The sequence below is a fragment of the Malus sylvestris genome, chromosome 10 (genome assembly GCF_916048215.2).
Source record: "Malus sylvestris chromosome 10, drMalSylv7.2, whole genome shotgun sequence".
NCBI classification, from domain to species: Eukaryota; Viridiplantae; Streptophyta; class Magnoliopsida; order Rosales; family Rosaceae; genus Malus; species Malus sylvestris.
This window is the reverse complement of record NC_062269.1, coordinates 37537602-37559741: the sequence shown is the minus strand read 5'-3', so window position 1 is coordinate 37559741 and position 22140 is coordinate 37537602. Positions and strand designations below refer to the sequence as shown.

General features: G+C 44.9%; 1 protein-coding gene across 1 annotated transcript; it reads right to left on the bottom strand.

Annotated features, from left to right (window-relative positions):
• Positions 1-16911: 16911 nt before the first annotated feature.
• On the bottom strand, positions 16912-22140 carry LOC126586006 (exonuclease 1). The gene is made up of 14 exons (XM_050250663.1): positions 21856-22140; positions 21005-21124; positions 20278-20401; positions 20011-20148; positions 19712-19921; positions 19432-19606; positions 19247-19320; positions 19010-19121; positions 18650-18843; positions 18443-18497; positions 17993-18339; positions 17849-17900; positions 17430-17649; positions 16912-17349 (listed from the first exon to the last, which is right to left on the bottom strand). The coding sequence occupies exons 1-14, from the start codon at positions 22014-22016 to the stop codon at positions 17256-17258; spliced, it is 2076 nt and encodes a 691-aa protein (XP_050106620.1). The 5' UTR covers positions 22017-22140; the 3' UTR covers positions 16912-17255.

The window sequence follows — 22140 nt, the reverse complement described above, 5'->3', positions numbered from 1 at the left end:
TAATTTTTGAATTTGGATATTTTCACCTTTTTAAATGTCAGGTGCCATTTTTTGCACAAAAAAAAATATGCAATTTAATGTCTTTAGAATTATATTTTTTTTTGTTTTTCATCTTCAATCCCGAGCCAAAAACATAAAAAGGTCTTTTCTTTTTTTTTACAAAATGAAAAATGGCATATAATAAAGTGAAAATATCCAAATAAAAAGGTTAGTGCAAAGATTGCTATCACTTTCAGTTTTCCATTTCCATTAACAGTATCGAAGAAAATGTGGAAGAAAAATGCACAAACCCAACTTCCAGATGTAATCAGAAGTATTTGATTATAGTTATAGCCTATAGGGTGCTTTTTCAGTTGCACAAGATACTTAATTTGCCTGCTTGATCTTATCCTTTTGAAATAGGGTTCGTGTTGCTATCAGCTAAGGGAAGAAAAAATAAATCTGCTAATGGTCAACTATATATACACTCAGATTAAACAAAGCGACGCTACAGATACCCACACAGAGGATTTAGGTGCTATCAACAATCGTAGTCCCTATTAAGGATCATAGTGTAAAAGATAAAACTTAGAAGTGTCAATTTGTAAATACTTCTATAGTTTGTTATAGTTGTTATTTAGACAGTTAGGATTTGTTGTAAATGTGTTGTCAATCATCTGTGTGATGAGGTGCGTATAAATACCTATTTGTAATCTTATTTGTTAAGTCAATGAGAAGATAATTTTCCTATTAGTTCCCAAGTTTTGAACTTCAAAATATGAGTTTTTTTTTATTTTTAGCAAACAATATTATTTACACTAAAGAGATGGAAGAATAAGCCAAACCTCATAATAGGCTAGCAATAATATAGTTGAAAAAATTCCTTTTTGGTGAGAATCGAACCTAGCTAAGACCTCTCACTTACAAGTGAAGATGAATACCACTAGACCATAGTACTAAGTGGCTCCCAAATAGAGTTTGAACCTAAGAAAATTCAATTAATAAGGACAAAAATATAACTTTACAAGGAGTTTTGAATTTCAAAATAATACCCTTATAGTTGGTGGTTAGCTTCATTCTTTTTGGATGGTTTTGTTAACAACTCACAATTTGTTGAATAAGATTACGATTTTCTAAACGCAGGTTACGATTGATTGTGTTTGGTGTACTCTATAGTGGAAGGTAATTTAGGTATATGATTGGTGGGTGTATTAAGATAATTTTTACTTAAAAAGTAAGTGTGAGATTTTTTTTAATAGATGAGGTGTAGTCAACTCCCTTATTTGATTTTGTAAGGTATTTTCATTTTTAAACTTGTAAGGTATTTTCTTTAGATTAAAACTCTTCGGGAAATTTTATTTGAACTTGTATAATCTCATTCTATACTCAATTTACTCTTTACACATTCATTACTTTTAATTAAACTATCTCTTTAAACCCAAATATACTACCTAAATTATCCTTACAAACCCAATTCAATATATAAATATTTTTACACCCATTTAAAAAATAAAAATAATTTATATAGATAGATAAATACAATTAACCTGTGATATAGGTTAATTATAAAAATTTAAAATAAAATCTATAAATGGGATTTAGAAAGAACAGGAAACAACAGAAAAATTTAATAAGAAGAAATAATTAAAAAGATTATTTTGGAAGAAATTAATTTTATTGTAAATCATATCAATAAATAAATCATTATAGATAATATTGGACTTATATCAAGTTTCCGAAATAAGAATTCACATTTAAGGTTTAAGTTTGACGTAGGTATTTAAATAAAATTTCCCAAACTCTTATATTGGCCACCAAGTTTACTTTTCTTGGGGAGCAACTTTAAACCCTAAAATTTCAGTCTCATCACCAGGCGCAGGCGGCGCTTCTTCTTATCTCCTTCGCCTTTCGCCTCCCTCTGTCTTCATATCTCTTCTTCATACAAACTGGACTTACTCATCAACATCGCCCTCCAAGACGCCATCGATCTGCTCACCTTCATCTCTCTTCACATCTCTACCTCTGCACAGCCACTGCCAATCGAGCAAGACCTCAAACCCTAGTCCTAGATGGATTAGGATTACTTTATTAATAATTAACCTCTTAAGATAACATACTGTTGACCCTAGAAACTACAAAGCCTACGTGGCGCGCAGGCCGAGTAATTAATGAGCTAACTACGTCCTTCGGTGAATGTGGGGCGTGCCAACTCGTCGGCCGAGCTCGGCCGAGGAGTAAATTTGTTGATGTTGCGTTGGGTCGCGCTACTGACTTCTGCGTCTTGCGATTGCGGCCGAGAAAGGAACACGTCTCGGCCTCTTGGGCTCTCGAACCTGAAGACAAGGTTACTATTCTTACGAAGTTCAATATCAAATTCGGCTTTCAATGTGCCGAACGTAATAACTGTAACACCTCACTTCGCCGAGAAGGCTGATGAGATGACCTCAACCAATAAGGATTTAGAAACCCTTCTCGACCGAGACTTGGATAGGTAATCAATCGTTCTCGCCGCAGTGCTGTTGATGCCAACGGAAGATACTCGAGACCGACTGACTCTACGGTGACAGAGCTATCTATGCCGACTTAAGATATCACCGGTTGCTTCCACAGTGCTGTTGATGCCAACGGAAGATGTGTCAGCGAAAAAGGAAAAAGAAAAATCACAAGTTGTGAGAGTTTGCGCAGGGCAATTTTGTATTGATTTGTAGCCCCTGATTTGTGTGAATGTGTTGTATTTATAGTAGCAGAACACCGAGCCCGAATTCCAATCCTATTCGAACTAGGTTTCCTTCTCCGGATTAACATTACCTCGATCAGTCCTATCTCTGCTAGGACTACGAATCTAGTCCTTAACTGAGCCGGATTCGCTTTCTAGTTTTACTGATCTCGTCGAAAGTCCCTATTGTATTAGGACTCGACTTGCATTCTGATTTAACCGACCTAGGCTTAGAAGCCCATGAGCTGAACGCTCCATGACCCTTTCGCCGTACGGCTTCCCGGGCCGAGAGTGATTCCTCCCTCGGCCCAAACTGCTATTTTGGGCCCAAACATTGCCCCCTCGCTTCTGAGGTCCTCGGCCTGAAACCTTCGGCCGAGTTTCGGCCTTGAAGAAGCGAATCTTCCACTCAGAATCCTAATACCCGAGTTCCAAGGCGCATTTATTGAACACGATCGCACGATCTTGATCCTGCTAAACCACTCGCCACGTGGCATCCTCTAACACGGCCAATCCCCAATAATGACGTCTAAGGTGTGCGGCAGCCTGAACCGTCGTGCCATCATGACCTTAAGGCTGAACTTAACCACTACCTCAATCCGCGAGCCACTACCTCAATCCGCGAGTCCACCTGTCATCATGCAAGTGTCGAAACGTCTTTCGTCATTAATTTCGCCGTCACACGCGATCGTGCGCCCCCAAAACCTAAAACCGTCGGTCTTCTCAACCGCATTTCCCAAATGTTCATCATGATCAACGATTCCTCCGGTTGATTTTGCCCTTTGTTTTGAATTTCGAACGATTGATCTTCCCTCCACAACCCTATAAATACCGAAATTCCCTCATTTGTACTTTACGTTTCCAAAATTTTCTGAAATCCCTTGCCATTGCTCTCTAGTGCATTCCGCTATTCCAAGTCTTCGTCTTCAAACCCCCAACCCAGAAAATTCTTTTACGCCGTGATTCTTTCTTATAATGGCGTCCTTCATCTCCAAGCTTTCCAAGGAATGTGACCAGCATCAGAAGATTCTTGATCGGAGCTCGATCAAGACTATACGGTTTGAAAATGATATGAGCACTCAGCACCAGATCCTGGGTCCTCTCTTCAAGGCTGCAATACCTCCGACCATCACCGGCCTTCTCCAGGAACACTGCCTAACACCTTTGTTTCAAGGGTTCGAATGGTCGCGATGGGACGCGGCGAAACCCCAGGGCTCCTGGCCCTCGACGACCACAACCTGGGCAGCCTAGGTCGTTCGAATGGAACAGCTCTTCGGCGACCAATGGAAGGCCCTTGGCGTCTACGACGCCATCCTCATCTCGTCCATGGATGTCGTCCCCGACAAGGAGCTTCTCCTAGCCGCTCTGCGCTTCTGGTGCTCGGCCACCAACACAATGGTTCTTCCTCTTGGTCCCATTGGTCCCACTGGTCCCACCGTCCTGGATATCACCGCCATTCTGGGGACTTCGACAACCGGGATCCCTGTCGACGTGACTCTCTCTAGGCACCCGTCGAATATCGATTTGAAGACGCTTTTCGACCGTCGAGCCTTCGAGACCCTGAGCCGTGATGGTCACATCCCGTCGAAGGAAGACATTCAGAAGCTCCACAAGAACTTCTGTAATTACAACACCATCTATCTTCACTTCGCCGGCCGAGGAGAAGAGGACCTACGAGAAGGAGAGCATGAAGCCTTCCTCTTCTATTGGTACAACAAATATCTTTGTTGTACCAAGTCAAACAAGTGTTTGGTCGAGAACATGCCGGTGGCCGAAGCCCTGGCTAGTGGTCACGTCCTGGCACTGAGTTCCAACATTCTCGCCCAACTCTTCCGTTGCCTGGCCGAAGCAACCCTCCACAAGGTCGACCCACACCAGAATGGTCCCCTCTGGGTCTTCTAGCTTTGGTTACAAGTGTACTTTGCCTCCCTTCGGCCGGCCATAGCTGACTTCACACCAACGGAGGCACTTGGACCTCAGCTGGCCTCTCGACCGATACCTCCCCATCAAGCCGAAGAGGTATTTCGGTACCTCTTCGCCCTCGACGACTTCTCCAACGACGAGTTTCTGATATGTCGTCGTCGAGACTATCCTTCCTCCATCAAGCTGCCTACCTCTACATGGGGCGCAGAGGAAGAAGCCGATCTTCGTCAGACCTGGGGGTCGTTTGTGCTTGTTCGTGACCTCCCTCTCGGCTGTGATGGGAAACGGTCGGGTTGGGAAGTATATCATCCGAACTTCCTTGCCCGACAACTCGGTTATCTTCAGGGCTGCCCCGTCCCCTTTCTCTCCTCCCGAACACTCCTAAGTCGAGGACGTGAACCTCGTTCCTCGGAGACGGAATGTAATACTGCCGTGAGGGAATTCCAAGAGCGTTGTCAAAAATTCCGCCTTCGACCGGCCACCCCCGAAACTCATTGCACTGACACCTTCGGTGAATGGTGGGAAAATTACATCCAAGAGTTCTTTGGTGCTCCGGTCGAAGAAGTGCTAAACAAACTCTTTGGTGACCGTCCTAAGAGGGCCTCGGCTCCCCAAACTCAAGGTAATTTTTCATTTATCACCGGTTCCTTCCAACCTTGCATATTGATTTGCCTTACTGAATTGTTCTTATCTTCTCAGGTAATCGGCCTTCGAGAAAAACGGAAGCTGTTGCCGCGGCCACGGTCGAGAAAAAATCGGCCCTGGTTAAAAGGGTTAAAACTGCTGTTCGGGCCGTGCCAACCAAACGACCTCGCCGAGAGGCCGAGCCGGCCGTCGAGCCTCCGCCGCCTGCCAAGCGGGTAAAACAACTGGCAAAGAAGGGCACACGGGAGATCCATGTCATCTCCAGTCAAACTACAGGGACGACAACTCCCAGTGTTTCCCCTTCTCCCGCCGTGGTTCAACCCTTGGTCGAGAAACAGCCCGCCCCGGCCGCAGAGACAGTTCGACCGCGACCTGTCTCTGGGGCTGGTACACCAGTTGTGCCTCCCCCCGTCGAGGAGGCACCTATTCCAAAAAAGGTGGTCTCTGCGACCAAGAGAGCAGCCCTTGAAAATCCAAAACCCTCGGTCTTCATCCTGGAAGAGAGTGAGGGGAGCGACGAGGTCCCGCTGGCAGATTGCCCTCACTCTCGTCGGCAACCTCCCCCAAGGTCAGAGATGGTGGTTCAAGCCGGCCCCTCCACGGCTGATCGTGGCAAGCGCCTAGTCGAGGAGCCGACGGCGGTGGCCGAACCCCTCGCTCCTTCCCAGGATCAGGATGTCCCTGCCTCCTCCGAGATGGCTGTTCTGGTCGAGGAACCCGAGGCAACAGCGGAATCGCCCGTTCATCCTCAAGACCAGGGCTTCCATATTCCTCCACAGGAGGCTACCTCGGCCTTCGTAAGTACCTTCGACCATCTTTCCTTGATTGCTTTTTTTTTTTTTTAGAATTCTAAACGAGGAAAATAATAAATGTCAGGTGCCTGTACATTCTTTTCACCGATAATTCTATGCGCCGAAGGGCGTTATCTATATTTCTTGGCCGCCTCAGTGGCCATCAAACGTAGATAACCTCCATCGGCCGCGTGAACTGAGAAGCAACCTGAGACACTGGGCTCGACCATTGAGTTCTTTAGGTTCGAGCAACGATCCTGGGGACATGGCCGAGGTCTCCTCTCGGCAGGTTAAAAAACGAAACATTTTTACTATTCTCGCCCTGCCTTCCTTTAAGCCTAAACTGATTTGTATGTACAGGCTTCATGGGAGGTCGAATTCAAAGCCCTCCTCTCCAGCACAACTGCCGAGTCCGGCCCTTCGGCTGCTCCAACTGAGGCTGCCGATCCAACCGCTCTAACCCAACTGCGAGAAGTTCTATCGCTTTGGGGCGTGTCTGAACGATCTTGGGGCCGACGGTCTTGATCTACTTGGCGCGTGTCTGAACGATCTTGGGGCTGACGGTCGCCTGAGCGGAGATGCCATTGTTCGGGCATCGTCTGCTTTGGAGCGGGTTCGGGAGACATTCAGTGTCTTCCAGACCGCTCTAAAGGCCGAACAAGACCTGCAAGCCGCCACGGCCGTTCAAGACACCCTTCGTCTGACGATTGACGATCTTCGGGCAAAAGGAGACGCGTTAGCCGAGCTAGACCATCAGATGGCCGAACTAGCAAAACGTCGGTTGGCCATTGCTTCCGAGCTTGCTAGAGACTTCGAGTCAGGCGGGAAGGATCGCCTAACCGAGTATGCGGCAGCCAAAAAACGGGTCGAGCGGCTGAAGCTGGACAAAAAGAATCGGCAAGCCGAGGTCCTCATGGCCGACGTGCGGTGGTTGGAGTTGAAGGCTCTGCTCAGCACTCTTCTTCCCTCTTCTCCTTAAATGTATCTGAATGTAAACCGACCGACCTACTCATTTTGTAAATACTTTATCAATTTTAATGGACTGGTTTACTATTCTCGCATTTCCCATGTGACCGGATAATATTTCTTCAAAAACTTCCCATTAATCGGTAATCTGTGGACCGCACATGTTCGGTCTTTAAGGTGATACGCCCCTTTTCCGTATACCTTATGCACAATAAACGGCCCTTCCCAATTCGGCGACCACTTGCCGAACCTAGGATCTTTGATTCCTACGGGCAACACCGTTTGCCACACTAACTCACCCTCGCCGAATGTTTTCTGTCGCACCTTTTGATTATAGGCTCGCTCGACAATCTGTTTTTTCGCCACTAATAAGTTATAAGCGTCAAGTCGCGCTTCTTCCAAATCTTCTAATTCCTGTCTCATGGACTGACTATATTCGGCACTAAACAAACTACTTTGTTCAATTAACCGCAACGAATTTATGCTCAACTCGACTGGTAGCATTGCATCGTGTCCGTAGGTTAATGCGTATGGGGTTGTCACAGTCGCCGACCGGGGCGACGTCCGGTATGCCCATAATGCCTCGTTCAACTTCAAATGCCACATTCCAGGCCTTTCTTTTATTATTTTTTCGAGGATGCCGATCAACACTTTATTACTTGCCTCGGCCTGCCCATTCGCCTGTGGGTAATACGGTGTGGACTGTTCCAGCCGAATTTTCAAATTGGCCGTGTAGTCCTTAAACCTTTCGGCTGTGAAAATTGTTCCATTATCGGTTATGATCGTTTCTGGCACACCAAACCGGGTCACAATGTGTTCCTCCACGAAATCGCAAACTTCTTTAGATGTTAACTCGGCATATGATTTTGCTTCGACCCACTTAGTAAAGTAATCAGTGGCGACTATTATCCATGCATGCTTAGCAGCTCCAGAAGTCGGCGTGATTTTGCCGATTACGTCCATGGCCCATCCTCTAAACGGCCACGGCTTAATGACCGAATGTAGTGATTCGGCCGGGGCCCTTTGTATAGGCCCATGGATTTGGCACTGCACACATCCTCGTGCAAACTCGATACAATCTTTCAGTATTCTCGGCCAAAAATAGTCGTGTCGTCGGAGTAGCCATCGCATTTTCCGTCCAGACTGGTGAGCTCCGCATACCCCTTCATGAACTTCTGCGATCGCCCGAGCACTTTCTTGGGGGCCGAGGCATAACAATAACAAACCATCTTCACCCTTTCGGTACAACTTGTTCTGGTACGTGACATAGTTCGTGGCGTGAACCCGTGTCCTACGACTATGTTTTCCGTTAGGATTGTCAAGGTACTGCATAATGGGTTTTCTCCAATCATCTGGTACTGCCTCGACCGCGCAAATTTCTATAGAGTCCTGCCGATCTAACAACGAAGGCAGGGACATGACCCTGGTGCGTATCACATTGTCTCGACGGAGGATTTGCTGATTAACCAAGGCCGGGTATAGTTGTCGTAATATTGGTATCTCCCGGCCTAGCTTGCCCCCCATGAATTGTGCACCGGAGGCGATTTGAGCCAACTCGTCTGCGTCGGTATTATGAACCCGAGAAACATGCTCGAATGTAATACCGTCAAAGGACTCGGCCAAATAACTGGCGACCATATGGTAAGGCGCCAGAGTACAACTCATGCAGCGAAAAGACCCATTAATTTGGTTAATCACTAGTTCAGAATCCCCGAGGACGAGAACACGAGTGGCGCGTAGGTCAAGAAGGAGGCCCAGACCAATGACCAAAGCCTCGTATTCGGCTTGGTTATTGGTGCAGTCGAAATCCAATTTGAGCGAAAAAAACCAACGATCGTTGTGAGGAGATTGAATGACGATGCCTGCGCCGGCCGAGGACGAAGTACTGGAACCATCGAAATACATCGTCCAATAGTTGTCGCGGGTCACCACCATGCCGATCTCGACGTCAGCACCCCCGAAATCGTAAGGCGAAGGGTGCTGGGCCAGGAAATCGGCCAACGCCTGTCCTTTCACAGCTTTTTACGGCACGTATTGCAAACTGAACTCGGACAACGCCATCATCCATTTCCCAATTCGGCCCTTCACAATTGGCCGGGTAAGCATGTACCGGATAACGTCGGTCTGGGCAATGACTTGGGTGACCGACGGGAGCATGTAATGCCGAAGCTTGGATGCAGCGAAGAACACGGCGAGACAGAGCTTCTTAACGGCGGAATAATTGATCTCCGGATGACTCAGATTACGGCTGAGGTAGAAGATAGCATGTTCCCGTCCGGCATCGTTGTCTTGCGCGAGGAGGCAACCGATGGACTCGTCGGCCGCCGAAATGTATAGCTTGAGAGGCTTACCGCGCTGAGGAGGGACCAAGACAGGTGGGTTTGTAAGGGAAACCTTGATCTGCGTGAACGCTGCCTGGTGCTCCTATTCCACATGAACTTATCTGAGTCCTTGAGCTTTAAAAGTGTGGAAAATGCTTTCATTTTACCTGCCGAATTAGCAATAAATCGGCGTAAAAAATTGATCTGGCCGAGTAAGGACTGTAATTGTTTCTTCGTTGTTGGGGGTGGGGCGGTGATGATTGCGCGTGCCTTATTCTCATCGACTTCAATCCCACGATGATGTACGAGGAAACCAAGAAAATTCCCGGCCGATACACCGAAGGCACACTTGGCAGGATTCATCTTAAGGTTGTGCTGACGCATGCGGAGGAAAGCCTGTCAGAGATCGTCCAGATGTGTCTGTCGGCGTTTAGATTTGACGACAACATCGTCGATATACACTTCGACGATGGTGCCAATTAAATCATGGAAGATGGTGTTCATCGCCCGTTGGTACGTGGCGCCGGCATTCTTGAGGCCGAATGGCATGACGACCCATTCGTAAGTGCCGAGTGCCCCCGGGCAACGGAAAGCAGTTTTGTGCACATCGGCTTCGGCAATAAATATTTGGTTGTACCCGGCATGTCCATCCATAAAGGATAAGATCACATGATTCGCCGCGGCATCGATCAACAGATCTGAAATCGGCATTGTATACTCATCTTTGGGCGTTGCCAGATTCAGATTTCGAAAATCGGTGCAGATGCGCAGTGCACCACTTTTCTTTAATACAGGAACAATATTCGCCAACCATTCGACATATCGAGCTGTCCGAATGAACCAGGCTTTCAAAAGCCGAACTAGTTCGTCATTGATACTGAGTTGTACTTCAGTCGAGAATCGACGAGGTGGCTGACGGAAAGGCTTGAATCCGGGCTTAATACGTAATTCATGCTCGACCAAAGCACGATCTAAGCCGGGCATTTCATGATAACTCCAAGCAAAACAATCTTTGAATTCCGTGAGCAAGGCCCGCAACTCGTCCTTCATTTGTTGAGGAAGTAAAGCGCTAACAAACACAGGCCGTGGGTCACCGGCCGTCCCAACATTAATTTCTTCTAGGGGGTCCTTAACTTGGGGTCGATAATCTTCGAGCTCGGCCGGGGCGGCTCGAACTTTATCAAAAGATAGGGCAGGACCATGATCCTCTTCGGCAAGGAACTCGACGAGGTTGACGCTTGAATTCGGTTGCCGAGATATAGTATACCAATGGGCCAGCAGTCGTTCCATCGTAGATGAAACCGCGGCCCTACGTTTGTCCTGATCTGTGTCAGACATCAGACTCGGGGAGAAAATTGGCCAATCCGAGTCTCGCCGAATCCTAGTGGACAGTCTCGGCGCCAACCTCGATAGCTTTCTGAACTGAGATCCGAGTCGGCCGTCCGTCTTCATTGAAGCCTTGCAATGTAATGTAGCCGACGTGGTCATCATAATACCGGGCTTGGATCATGTTAGCTTCGAAGGGTTGGCTATCGGCCGGATGAACAGTGACCGATTTGCCGTCCCAAAAGACAAGCACTTGATACAACGAAGAAGGAATACAGCTAGTTTGATGGATCCAATCTCGGCCGAGCAGTGCATTATACTCGGTTTTGGAATCAACCACGAAAAAGGCGGTCATGTGGGTGCGACCAGCAATATTGACAGTTAACGGAAGTACCCATTTGGTTTGGGATTTATCGCCGACGAAACTACTCATTGTGATTCCTGACGGAATAAGCTCGTCATTCGAACGGCGTAAGGCCTTCATGATGTTCAGAGGCATGATATTGACGGTAGCCCCACAGTCGACAAAAACTTTAGAAACTGGATATCCCTCAATGTGGGCCGTCACATACAGTGGCTTTAAATGGTGAAGCTTGGCCGACGATGAACGAGGGAACAACTCGGCCAAAGCGGCCTTTAGACTATCATCTTTCGCTGTTGACTCGCCTTCAGCAATCGATACAAAATCAACATGGCCGGGTTCCTCGGCAACCACATCTCCATCAAGGAAATTTGGTTGAGCCGTGCTTGACTGAAAATCGGCAGGTAACACATGGACCATACTGATTTCCATATTATCCAGGACTGAAGGGCCCATCTGGTCAGGACCCTCCTCGTTCGGTTGGTCGGCGACTACGGACTCAGTTGTCGTCAGAGTCGGACAACGAGACTCTTCTGTCCCCTCTTCAATGACGTCACTCGGCGGAGCTGCTTCGACGACTTGTTGGTTCTGCGTGACCGCCTCAGGTAAGGTTGAGATTGATAATGAACTTGGGGTCAGGACCTGAACCTGCTCCTGGTAGTGTAGCCGAGCATCCCTAGTGTCGAGATAAGCATCCAGACGGGCAATACGTGCGATTTCATCGGTCGTAAGGCCGAAGAGAGAAACCGCCAAAAATACTTCAAAGTGATATCGTAAATACTGAAGGTCCTTCAGCGAGAAAGGAAGGTCGGCTGTATTGATATCGGTGTACGGGTCGACTTCAAATCCAAAGACACGAGCTTCTCGTATGTGCTGGAACCTTGCTTTCAATCCTGGATCTGAGGTCTTCTGGATGATCCGCTCGGCATCCGGACAAGTCAGGATCAGATCGATGGTGTCCTGGCATGCCTTCGGCAAACCATACAGATCGTTGGCCGAATGATTCTTATGAAATTCTCGCATATACTCCAAAGACTTCCCAAAGAACGGGGGATGCAAATTCCGTCAAATTTTGACCAAAGGTTCTTGTATAACTGGCGGGGATAATTTGCTTTCGGCCTCTTGCCTGAAATGTTCAAGACGTGCCTTCATTTCCCCTGGTCGAATGAGAAGTTTGATCCGTTTATCAGCTTTTTCAAACATGGTCTCGACATCTTGATCGACCAGCCGTTTCCCCTGAGCCAACTCTGTCATAATTGCTGGAGGTGGTCGCTCCTCGTTAGTGGCAACTGTATCCTTCGGCCGCCACTTAGGGGCCGAAGTTTCTTGGGCTGCTCGTCGGCGAGCTATGCAATCTATTTTCGTTGATGCCGGCGTTTCTGAGATTTGGACAACGCGGTGTAGACACCCTTCGAAGAATGGTATGTATACCAACGTTGATCTCTAGGCTCGGGAGGCTTGAAGGTCTTTTGACTCCGCGATGATCCTGAACTGCTAGAATTAGGCTTATAGTAATCATCGTCATAGAATGAAGCATCAAAATCGAGGCACCGCCTGACCGGGGGTGTCTCTTCCATCCATACTTTAGGACCGAGCCTCCCAAAAACCCCATGATGTTGGCCTTCATCGGCTATCTTTTGCCGAGTTACGGCCACGGGTTGCGAAGAAGGCTTCTCCTCTGGTTCACTGTCGACCTTCGCTTTACATTTCCTGCACAAAACCGCCGTCCCACTATCTTCATTGGTGCTATAATCCATCATAGGTTTGACAATGGCGGGCCCCGTTAAAGCCGTAGGTGGTTTGTTTGAACGAAAATCGGCCATGAACCGTGGCCGAACATTCTGATTCCGCGGGCGTTGTGTCTCAACCACTTCAGCCTTGCCTTTCCCTTTGTCCTTGGGTAGGTACGCGTCGACCATATTTACTGTTGCCGTGGGGAACGGATCAGTATCAACACTCATCCTCTTCTCGGGAAACTTCAGTTTGCCATTATCAAACCAGCTTTGGACGTTATCGTGAAATACGACGCAATTGTTTGTCGTGTGTTTGCTCGAATTGTGGTATTTGCAATACACCTTTCCTTTAAGCTCTTCGGCCTTAGGAATGTTATGACCAGGCCGAAGCTTAATGATTCTTGCTGATAACAGTTGGTCAAAAATTACGTCGGCCTTGGTAATATCAAAAGTATAAACCTTTGATGGTTTCGATGTTCCTTCAGTGGCCAAGCAACTTTTGGCTTCTCTAGAATCAACCTGAGTCAATGCCTTGCAAACATATGGCTTATCTATCACTATCTCAGCCGCATCCACACTAACGCACTCATCCTCGGTTGATGCATAATTGACAGTAGGGTTCTTGTAAATCGTTCCCTGAGTTGGAGTCTTCGAAGTCTTTTCCTCGCGGAGCAAATAATCATACTGCTCGACATGTTGGGCTAATTCGTACATATCCCGGAAATTTGCCCCCAAGAATTTCTTTTTGTATTCGACGTCAAGGCCGTTCAAAGCAAGCCTGACAAATTCGACTTCGGGTAAAGACACTCGGCACCAATTCCTAGCCGATTTGAACCTGGTAAGATAATCCATTGGTGACTCATCAGATGCTTGAGCCATCCGTGCTAATGAAGAGACTGACATCTCCATCCCCGGCCGATAAAACTGCTCGTGGAACTTCTCGACCAACTCCTCCCAGTTTTGGATGGAATTAGGCGGGAGATTGATGTACCAGGCAAATGCTGAGCCGGTCAATGAAAAATTGAACAGCCGTAACTTGTGGAAATCACTATTAACATCTCCGCACTGCGCGGTGAAACGAGCCACGTGCTCCAACGAAGACAGAGACGATTCACCGGCAAAAAGACTAAAATCTGGGATGTTGAAACCCTTCGGGTATCCAAACGTTTCCACGTAAGCCGGGTACGGATGAATAAACTTGGGGAACTTCGGCCCTTTTTTCATGGCCGAGTCGATCATCCGCTGAACTTCGGTCATATCAACAGGTGTTGCTTCGATCCTCTGGTCGGTCCCGTCTGACCTACTATTCGACCCTCCCCCTTTCTCCAAGTTAATTGGTTTGAGCGGGGCAGGAATAGGCTCGGCCGGTACAATCGGTACCGGGTTGTTTCCTGGTAAACAATGTTGGCGAAGATCGAAAGGCCTGCTGCCACCAACTTGACTAACCAGCATTTCGAGCAGCCTGGTTTGTCGATCATTGGAACTGAGTATCGCGTCATGCAGCTTGTCAATGCCTCGACTAAACGTTTGCTCGACTGACCGAGACTGCTCGTCCAGTCGCTTTCGAAGAAACGACCTTGTCGGTGGGTCAGATCCTTCACCACCATCCTCGTCACACTCTTCTACTATCCCTTCAGTGAGAATGCAGGTGTTCCTGTTAGGGATTTCTGGACCGCGGAGTTGACTGCCGAGATTAACTTCTCTCTCTCGGCGGGTCGCACTCGTGGACTCAGGTGTCACGGCGCTAAGGGGATTCTGCGCCTGTGGCACACTTTGTCCCGTGCTTTGATTCGGCAAATCGGCTGTCGACTTTCCCATAGTGGTTTTCTTTTTTACCGATCGTGTTTCAATTGGCATGAACTTCGTAGTTTAGCACTGGGTCCCACCGGGCGTGCCAAAATGTTGACCCTAGAAACTACAAAGCCTACGTGGCGCGCATGCCGAGTAATTAATGAGCTAACTACGTCCTTCGGTGAATGCGGGGCGTGCCAACTCGTCGGCCGAGCTCGGCCGAGGAGTAAATTTGTTGATGTTGCGTTGGGTCGCGCTACTGACTTCTGCGTCTTGCGATTGCGGCCGAGAAAGGAACACGTCTCGGCCTCTTGGGCTCTCGAACCTGAAGACAAGGTTACTATTCTTACGAAGTTCAATATCAAATTTGGCTTTCAATGTGCCGAACGTAATAACTGTAACACCTCACTTCGCCGAGAAGGCTGATGAGATGACCTCGACCAATAAGGATTTAGAAACCCTTCTCGACCGAGACTTGGATAGGTAATCAATCGTTCTCGCCGCAGTGCTGTTGATGCCAACGGAAGATACTGCGAGACCGACTGACTCTACGGTGACAGAGCTATCTATGCCGACTTAAGATATCATCGGTTGCTTCCACAGTGCTGTTGATGCCAACGGAAGATGTGTCAGCGAAAAAGGAAAAAGAAAAATCACAAGTTGTGAGAGTTTGCGCAGGGCAATTTTGTATTGATTTACAGCCCCTGATTTGTGTGAATGTGTTGTATTTATAGTAGCAGAACACCGAGCCCGAATTCCAATCCTATTCGAACTAGGTTTCCTTCTCCGGATTAACATTACCTCGATCAGTCCTATCTTTGCTAGGACTACGAATCTAGTCCTTAACTGAGCCGGATTCGTTTTCTAGTTTTACTGATCTCGTCGAGAGTCCCTATTGTATTAGGACTCGACTTGCATTCTGATTTAACCGACCTAGGCTTGGAAGCCCATGAGCTGAACGCTCCATGACCCTTTCGCCGTACGGCTTCCCGGGCCGAGAGTGATTCCTCCCTCGGCCCAAACTGCTATTTTGGGCCCAAACACATACTCTTGTATTGTATCGTATTCCCTTTTTGTCAATTATATTCCAGAATTCTTGACAGTAAGAGTTTTTCTTGGAATTTGATTATTCCAATGAAGTCGTAGTGAGCATGTCAAATTCCAAGAGAACTCAGTACATTGTCAGCGATGCTTGGCACGAGCGAACCCTTCGAAGAGGATCCCGACATAAGAAAGGGTGACCGGCTTCTGTTGAGGATTTGGTACTTCGTAGTAACCGGTTGGATTAATATTAACAGTACACATGAAGATGATGTTGTTCCGATCAGAGAGACGTTACTTATGAAGAGCCTATCCTTTTAACTGACAGATTTTTTCCGTACAATACCAATTTCTCCGAGATCAGGACATTAGACGAAAGGGAACGACAGACAGAAGATATTGCTGCTGCTCTTTCTTTTTATTTGGATGTCCCGGGCAATGAGCAGCCACCTATAATTGCGAAAATATTCAAGGTGATTGATCAAGAGGCTGTCCCCAACCTGCTTATTGATGTGGTCATACACGATGTCACTCTGCGATCATTTAAACTGTTGATTCTTGGTCTGAAGCAAGTGAGACTTGATAGCTTGCCCGCTACGGAACAGAAGATGTCTTGTGCTATTTGTTTGGAGAATTTTTCTGACATAAGTGATAGCTTGGATGATCGTCACGATCAAAAGCTAATTCTTTGCTTGCCCTGCTCACACCTTTATCATAGACATTGCATGGCTCGGTGGCTGCTGACTAGTCACAGGGACCGTCCCGTGTGCCAAGATGGAGTGCCAATTGTGGGAGCTGGCCCAGAGCGACCAAAGAGGCTCCAATTTTCAGTTGGCCAGTACCCAACGCCAATTGCGCCAGTCAGTGAGCCTGAGCCGCCATCAAAACCCTTATGGCTGCAGATGGTTGATAAGCCGCACTTGGGGCGGCCTGATAAGGTGAAACTTCATGGCTGCCGGTGCTATGTTAACTGCAAGGGTTCTTTTCAGATTATTAGCTGATTAACTGTGGTCCAATAAAAGCCTTGGAAAAGTTGTTAATTGTTCAGAGCTTGTGTTTTGATCAACGGGGGAATCAGTTTATATGAAGATATATTTAATTGATTAAAAGGTCGTACCCAATGCACAATGCTCCCGCTTTACGCAGGGTCTGGGAGAGGTGAATGTTGGCTAGCCTTACCCCCATTTATAGAGAGGCTGCTCCCAAGATATATTTAATTGATTGCTTTTGGAAAAAATTTCGATTTATGCGGTCAATATCTTCAGAATGTTTGCACAAAATTAGCCAAAAAATAATACAACTTTTGAAGGTATGTAGCTATAACAAGTTTAACGAATCAATATTGCAACATTGTGAACAACAGTTACAACATTGTGTATAATTGTATTCCATGCAATCCGAAAGAGCTTATAAATGACATTACAAGAACAACAAACAACAAACAACGAAGAACGACGCTGATGGAAGATTAACCAAATGCACCCGCAAGTCCAAAATTAGCATTCGAAGAATCTGTGATTGCTACCACATAACAAAATTGCAGATAAACAAACGAAAGCCAAGTTGAAAATCCCTCCCCACTCACCTGGAAAAATTGTCTTTAGAGCAATTACTATAACTGAAAAATGGATCACATGGATGCTCACAGCCTCACTGTTTTGCTTAAACAGGTCTAAAACAGCGTTTGCGTGATGCTGCGGAAGTTTTCTGAATACTTGGTATATATTCAAATTTGCTGAAGTCAACAACAGTTGGTCTGCAATAAACAAAGAACAAGTCATTCATTTTAGCGCAATGAACATTAAGATTGGATCGTCCATACACAACAGGGATTACCTATTGGTACTGGTGTTTTGGACATCTTTCAAAGGAGCACGAAGACCACTTGCACGAGAACCAGACGAGGAAAATCTAAATGATGATATTACTGATACAAAATTTTCCACTGATTTCTCTGCTATATCTGAATAACGGCCTAAATGGGAAATATTGGATGCGAATTTTCCTTCTTCATTTGTGTCTGTAACTGCCTTGTTCAGGCTAGATGCACAGGGACCTACATTGAAGAAACAAAACAAAATATTTGCTCTGATGAAAGATTCAATACGTTATAATATTAATAAGCTTGGCATTAGCATGGATCTGTAAGTGAACAAGAGAAGCTTATCTTGAACAGTTAATAAAAAGCATATCGAATAACTTGATTTCGAAATTAGGGTGCTCAACTATTTTTTTGAGTTTCGACTAACACTTACCATCATCAGGAAGGGACGCACTGATACACAGTGGTTTGGGTTTCACATTCTCCTGAAGCAGTTAAACAATAGTGTTTTTATAAGAAAAATAATCATAAACACAAACATTCAAAGCATAAAATCAGAGGAGAGAAAAACACCTACCACTTGAACATTGTCATGTGGGGAGGTTCTCCTTTTAGCGACTTTTCCATTAAAATAGCTGTTCTCAAAATGAGTACTCTCAGGAACTGCATCCTTGTGCATATCAATAGCAAGATCATCCTTCAGCAATCGCTTTTCCTGATTGTGTTCACTGATTGACTTATCCTTGAAATAAGAACTCCTAACAATGACCTTTCTGTGCTCCGTTCTTGTCTTACCACCCTCAACTGTGTCTGGGGCATTCTTACATTCACGCTCCCTATGCAGCGTTACACAAGGCTTATGGATAGAATGTCTGGGCTGTTGCAACAATGTATTTTCTGGACTTCGTCTCACGCGCACCATGTCTTTCAATGTCAGGAACACAAATTCAAGTGAGTTGTAACTACTAGTAACCAGAAAACTAAAAATGGATCCATGAAGTTATCAAGGGGGAAACTATATCCTTACCATGATTTTGAGATTCTATTGAATCAGGGACATCAGTGTCGAATTCATCTTCTACCTAGAAAAGACAGATAAATTATGAAGTGTAACGACAGTTGATTAATAAGTGATCCTAGAAAAGACAAGATAATTTATAAGGAGTAACGACAGTTGATTAATAAGTGATCTTCGAATAACAATTATCATATCACACCCATTTATGAAACTCACTGAATCACTGGGAGGTTCATTTCCCATGTTGTCAGAGTTAACAAGGGATGACTCTGAGCAGTTTGTTTTATACGAAACATCATCCGCAGAGGCAATTTCATTGGGACTGAGAGAAGAGTCATCAACCGGACTTGGAGAATCAGGTGAGTTCCGTGGAGCCGTGAATTTTCTCTTTGCTTCAAGAGAGGCAAAGCCTTTAGTTGTCAAAGAAAAACTGCAGAACTTGAGCCCAAGCACAATATAAGCTACAAAAATGCAATACTGTGAACATTATTTTTATACTGATTCTTTAGCACAATATACTGAATTAAAACCTAGATAATCTAATCAAGCTTAAGAAAAAAGGGATTCAAAGGATACAAAAATATTTAGTCAGGAGGTTATTCTGCACAGGCAAATCCAGCCTTTTATTTATCCTTCCAAGATTGACATTTTTAGGTTGGTAAGTTCTGTCGGCACTAACGTTCATTTCCTGATCCCGCAAAGAGAAAAGAAGAAAACCTACTTTAGTCTCATTACGACTAAACTAACACACAGACAATTGAAGAAAATCAATCGGAAAAAAAAAAAACCTTATGGAAATCGCACAGAGGATACCTGGAATGGCATTTTAGTAAATGGATCAATATCACCTTCTGCTATACCTTTAGCTATATGCTGTGATATCGATGTATTTCAGGTTAAGGCGTAATCTTATGCATTGAAAAGAATAGATGGAAGTAATGAAACAATAAAAGAAAGTAATAAGATGGTTGACTGAGATGAATAGTATAAAGGATATGGTCCTAAGAAGTCAAAATCATCCACAACATGATCAGACATTTCAGACAAGTATACAATATGTTGAGAAACGGGATCATAAACCCGTTGATGCTGGAAGGTCAATATTGCTTTCTTGAATGATTCTTCATATAGGGGAGGAACTGAAGCAGTACTGTACTTTAGGTGCTTAATTACCTGAAATCGGACAGTCATCAGTTACAGTTACTTTAAAACAAAATTATTCAAATGATGCCGGTCTGTTTTCCGAAATTTAAAGAATGGATGAATAATAAACTTCACCTTATCATAACTTGTGAACTTTTTTATGAGGGCGTGTGCCCTTTTCAGTCCCATTCCAGGCAACGACTGTAAATAGTCACAACCACTCAGAATACACATCTCCAGAAGCATCTGTTTTGTGAATCCAGAAAAACTCAAGTCCTTGTTCCGATGTAGCATGGAATACTGAAACTCAACTCCTTGCCCAAATTTATCCATTTTAAAGATAATCTGGATTACAAAAAGAATTATCATATCACACAGAGAAATTTCTAATAGTAAAGAAAAGAAAAGTGGTCTGTGCTATACAGATAGCTAACCCTGGGGCATCCGAATGGTATCAGATCTGAGTCCTCGGTGATTACGGCTTCTACCTGCTTGCTGACAGCCAAGAACGTCATTTGAGCATCTGCCTCGTAAGGAGCCACCACATAACATACATTCTCTTGCTTTAACACCTTCAAGGAGCAACAGTATCAACAAGAGAGGAGATAAAATTCTGTAGAGCTAACGATAAACATAAATCCCTACGAAGATCTGATACTCTAAGTAGCTAGTGATCTTTAACCCAAAAGCGACTTTTTTACCTGGATTAGCTCACGTGCAATTGAAGGTGAAATGTCAACAGCTTTTTGGTAGCAATCATAAGCAGCAGCAGAATTTCCGTTGGACTCATGCTCAATGGCACGTGCAAGATTTTCCTTTCTCGCCCTGTGTAAGGAGAACACAAAACAGTTCCTAAATTGAGTTATCCATGAACCACACATAAACCTTAAGAGGCAAACACCAGTCTCTTATGTATTAGATCTATCAATTAATAAGGTTAGAAGAGAAGGATCAGTAGCTCAGCCTCATGTTGCAGAGACAAACCAATCATGCGTTAAAGATCGGAAGCTTGCCAAATGTAGTAGAAATGACATAGACAGGGTGGTCTTTTAATGAAAGGTTTGAGTTGAGAAATCCAATCCCCATACAAGGGAAGCGAAAGAAAAAATATTAAGAGGTTGAGTTGGATATATCTGCCCATATAATCCATTGGCTACAAACACAAACTTATGCACTAATGGTTTCAGTTTATCTCTAAGGGTGTCCAAACATCCATCAGCATAAGCATTCAAAAGTTTATCAAGGATTTAGACATCCTAAATAGTGGATCAAACCTAAGCTAATATTAATTAGTCAATTCGTTACATATCTGACACTATTGAAAAATTAAATGTCATCAAGGATTTATGCAACCTACTCCAAAACAAAGAGCAAATATAATATGGATTACAACCAAGTTGAATTAGAATAAAAGAGATGCCACCATACCTTCCACGTTTGTTCTCCTGTTCAATCTTCATTGGTAGAAGTCCGCCATCAAATACAAGAATGGGTTTAACACCATAATGCCGCAGCAGGTTTACTCGATGCATACAATAGTCAATGTGCCTAAAATGGGAATGAAATGCAAACGAATCATATATAACAGAAAATCTACTTATATAATCAACCGCGCTAAACTTCAAAGAAGCTTTGAGATAATAAATTATTTCATCTTTGAATCCTACTTTTTGAAATTAGTACTTTTGGATCCATAAAATCACTGACTACAAAGAAAATGCAGGTAGCTTCTTATCAGTGAACTTCATAGGACGGAAGTGATTTCAATTCTTCGTGTACATACTGTTCAATAAGTAGTTGATTTACCAAAATTAGTGTTTTTTTGTCAATTTACTTAGAAGCGAGAACAATGACTGAAAAAGTGAGATAATACCGTAATGGTGAAAAGCACCCAACAAATGCAAGTAATCTGAAAGCAAAAGAGGGAAAGGGATCACTTTAAAAACCCATTTTGTCCTTTCCTATAAGCTCACTGCCAAATTCTGGTTCTTTTATCTCAAATTCTTAAAATTGGTGAAACACAAATAACAATAATTTCATCTACTGAACACCAGAAACAGCTCCGCAAAAGACCGATCATTATTCATGAAAAAACACATCGGAATGCTCGAACCAAGACGACCCATCATCGAATTTGCATCAAAATGGTCAAAACAAGAAGAACCCATCATCACATTTTCGTAAAAGCATCGAAATTTGCAGCTAATTCATGTCAGAACGACCAGCAAACAAAAACCCAAAATCCCAATCCGACAAATGCGATGAAAAAAATGAGAAACCTGGAGGTGGGTATGCCTTTGCAGAGGTCTTTGCTGCAGGACAAGGCGCCTTTGTGAAGCCAAGAGTAGGTATCCACCGCCACGCAGGTGCCCTCCAAGTCCTTAATGTGGATTGGCGCCATTATCGATTTAAGTAGCGGCAGTAGCCCTTGAATCCCCATCTTCTTTCTTCTCAATGTCGCACGCTATGATCTGTTCAAAATGGCTTCATCTACTAATTAGAGAGAGAGGGAGGGTTTATTGGGAAGACCAAGGGTTAGGAAAAAGAACATGGCGGGAAACCTT

Excerpts from the sequence above, each read along its gene's own strand:
- LOC126586006 (XM_050250663.1), bottom strand. The coding sequence starts at position 22,016 with ATGGGGATTCAAGGGCTACTGCCGCTACTTAAATCGATAATGGCGCCA. Across the intron at positions 18,498-18,649 it reads ATGAACCTCCCAGTGATTCA|GTAGAAGATGAATTCGACAC; the intron begins GTGAGTTTCATA and ends TGTCTTTTCTAG. Across the intron at positions 17,901-17,992 it reads CACATGACAATGTTCAAGTG|GAGAATGTGAAACCCAAACC; the intron begins GTAGGTGTTTTT and ends TAACTGCTTCAG.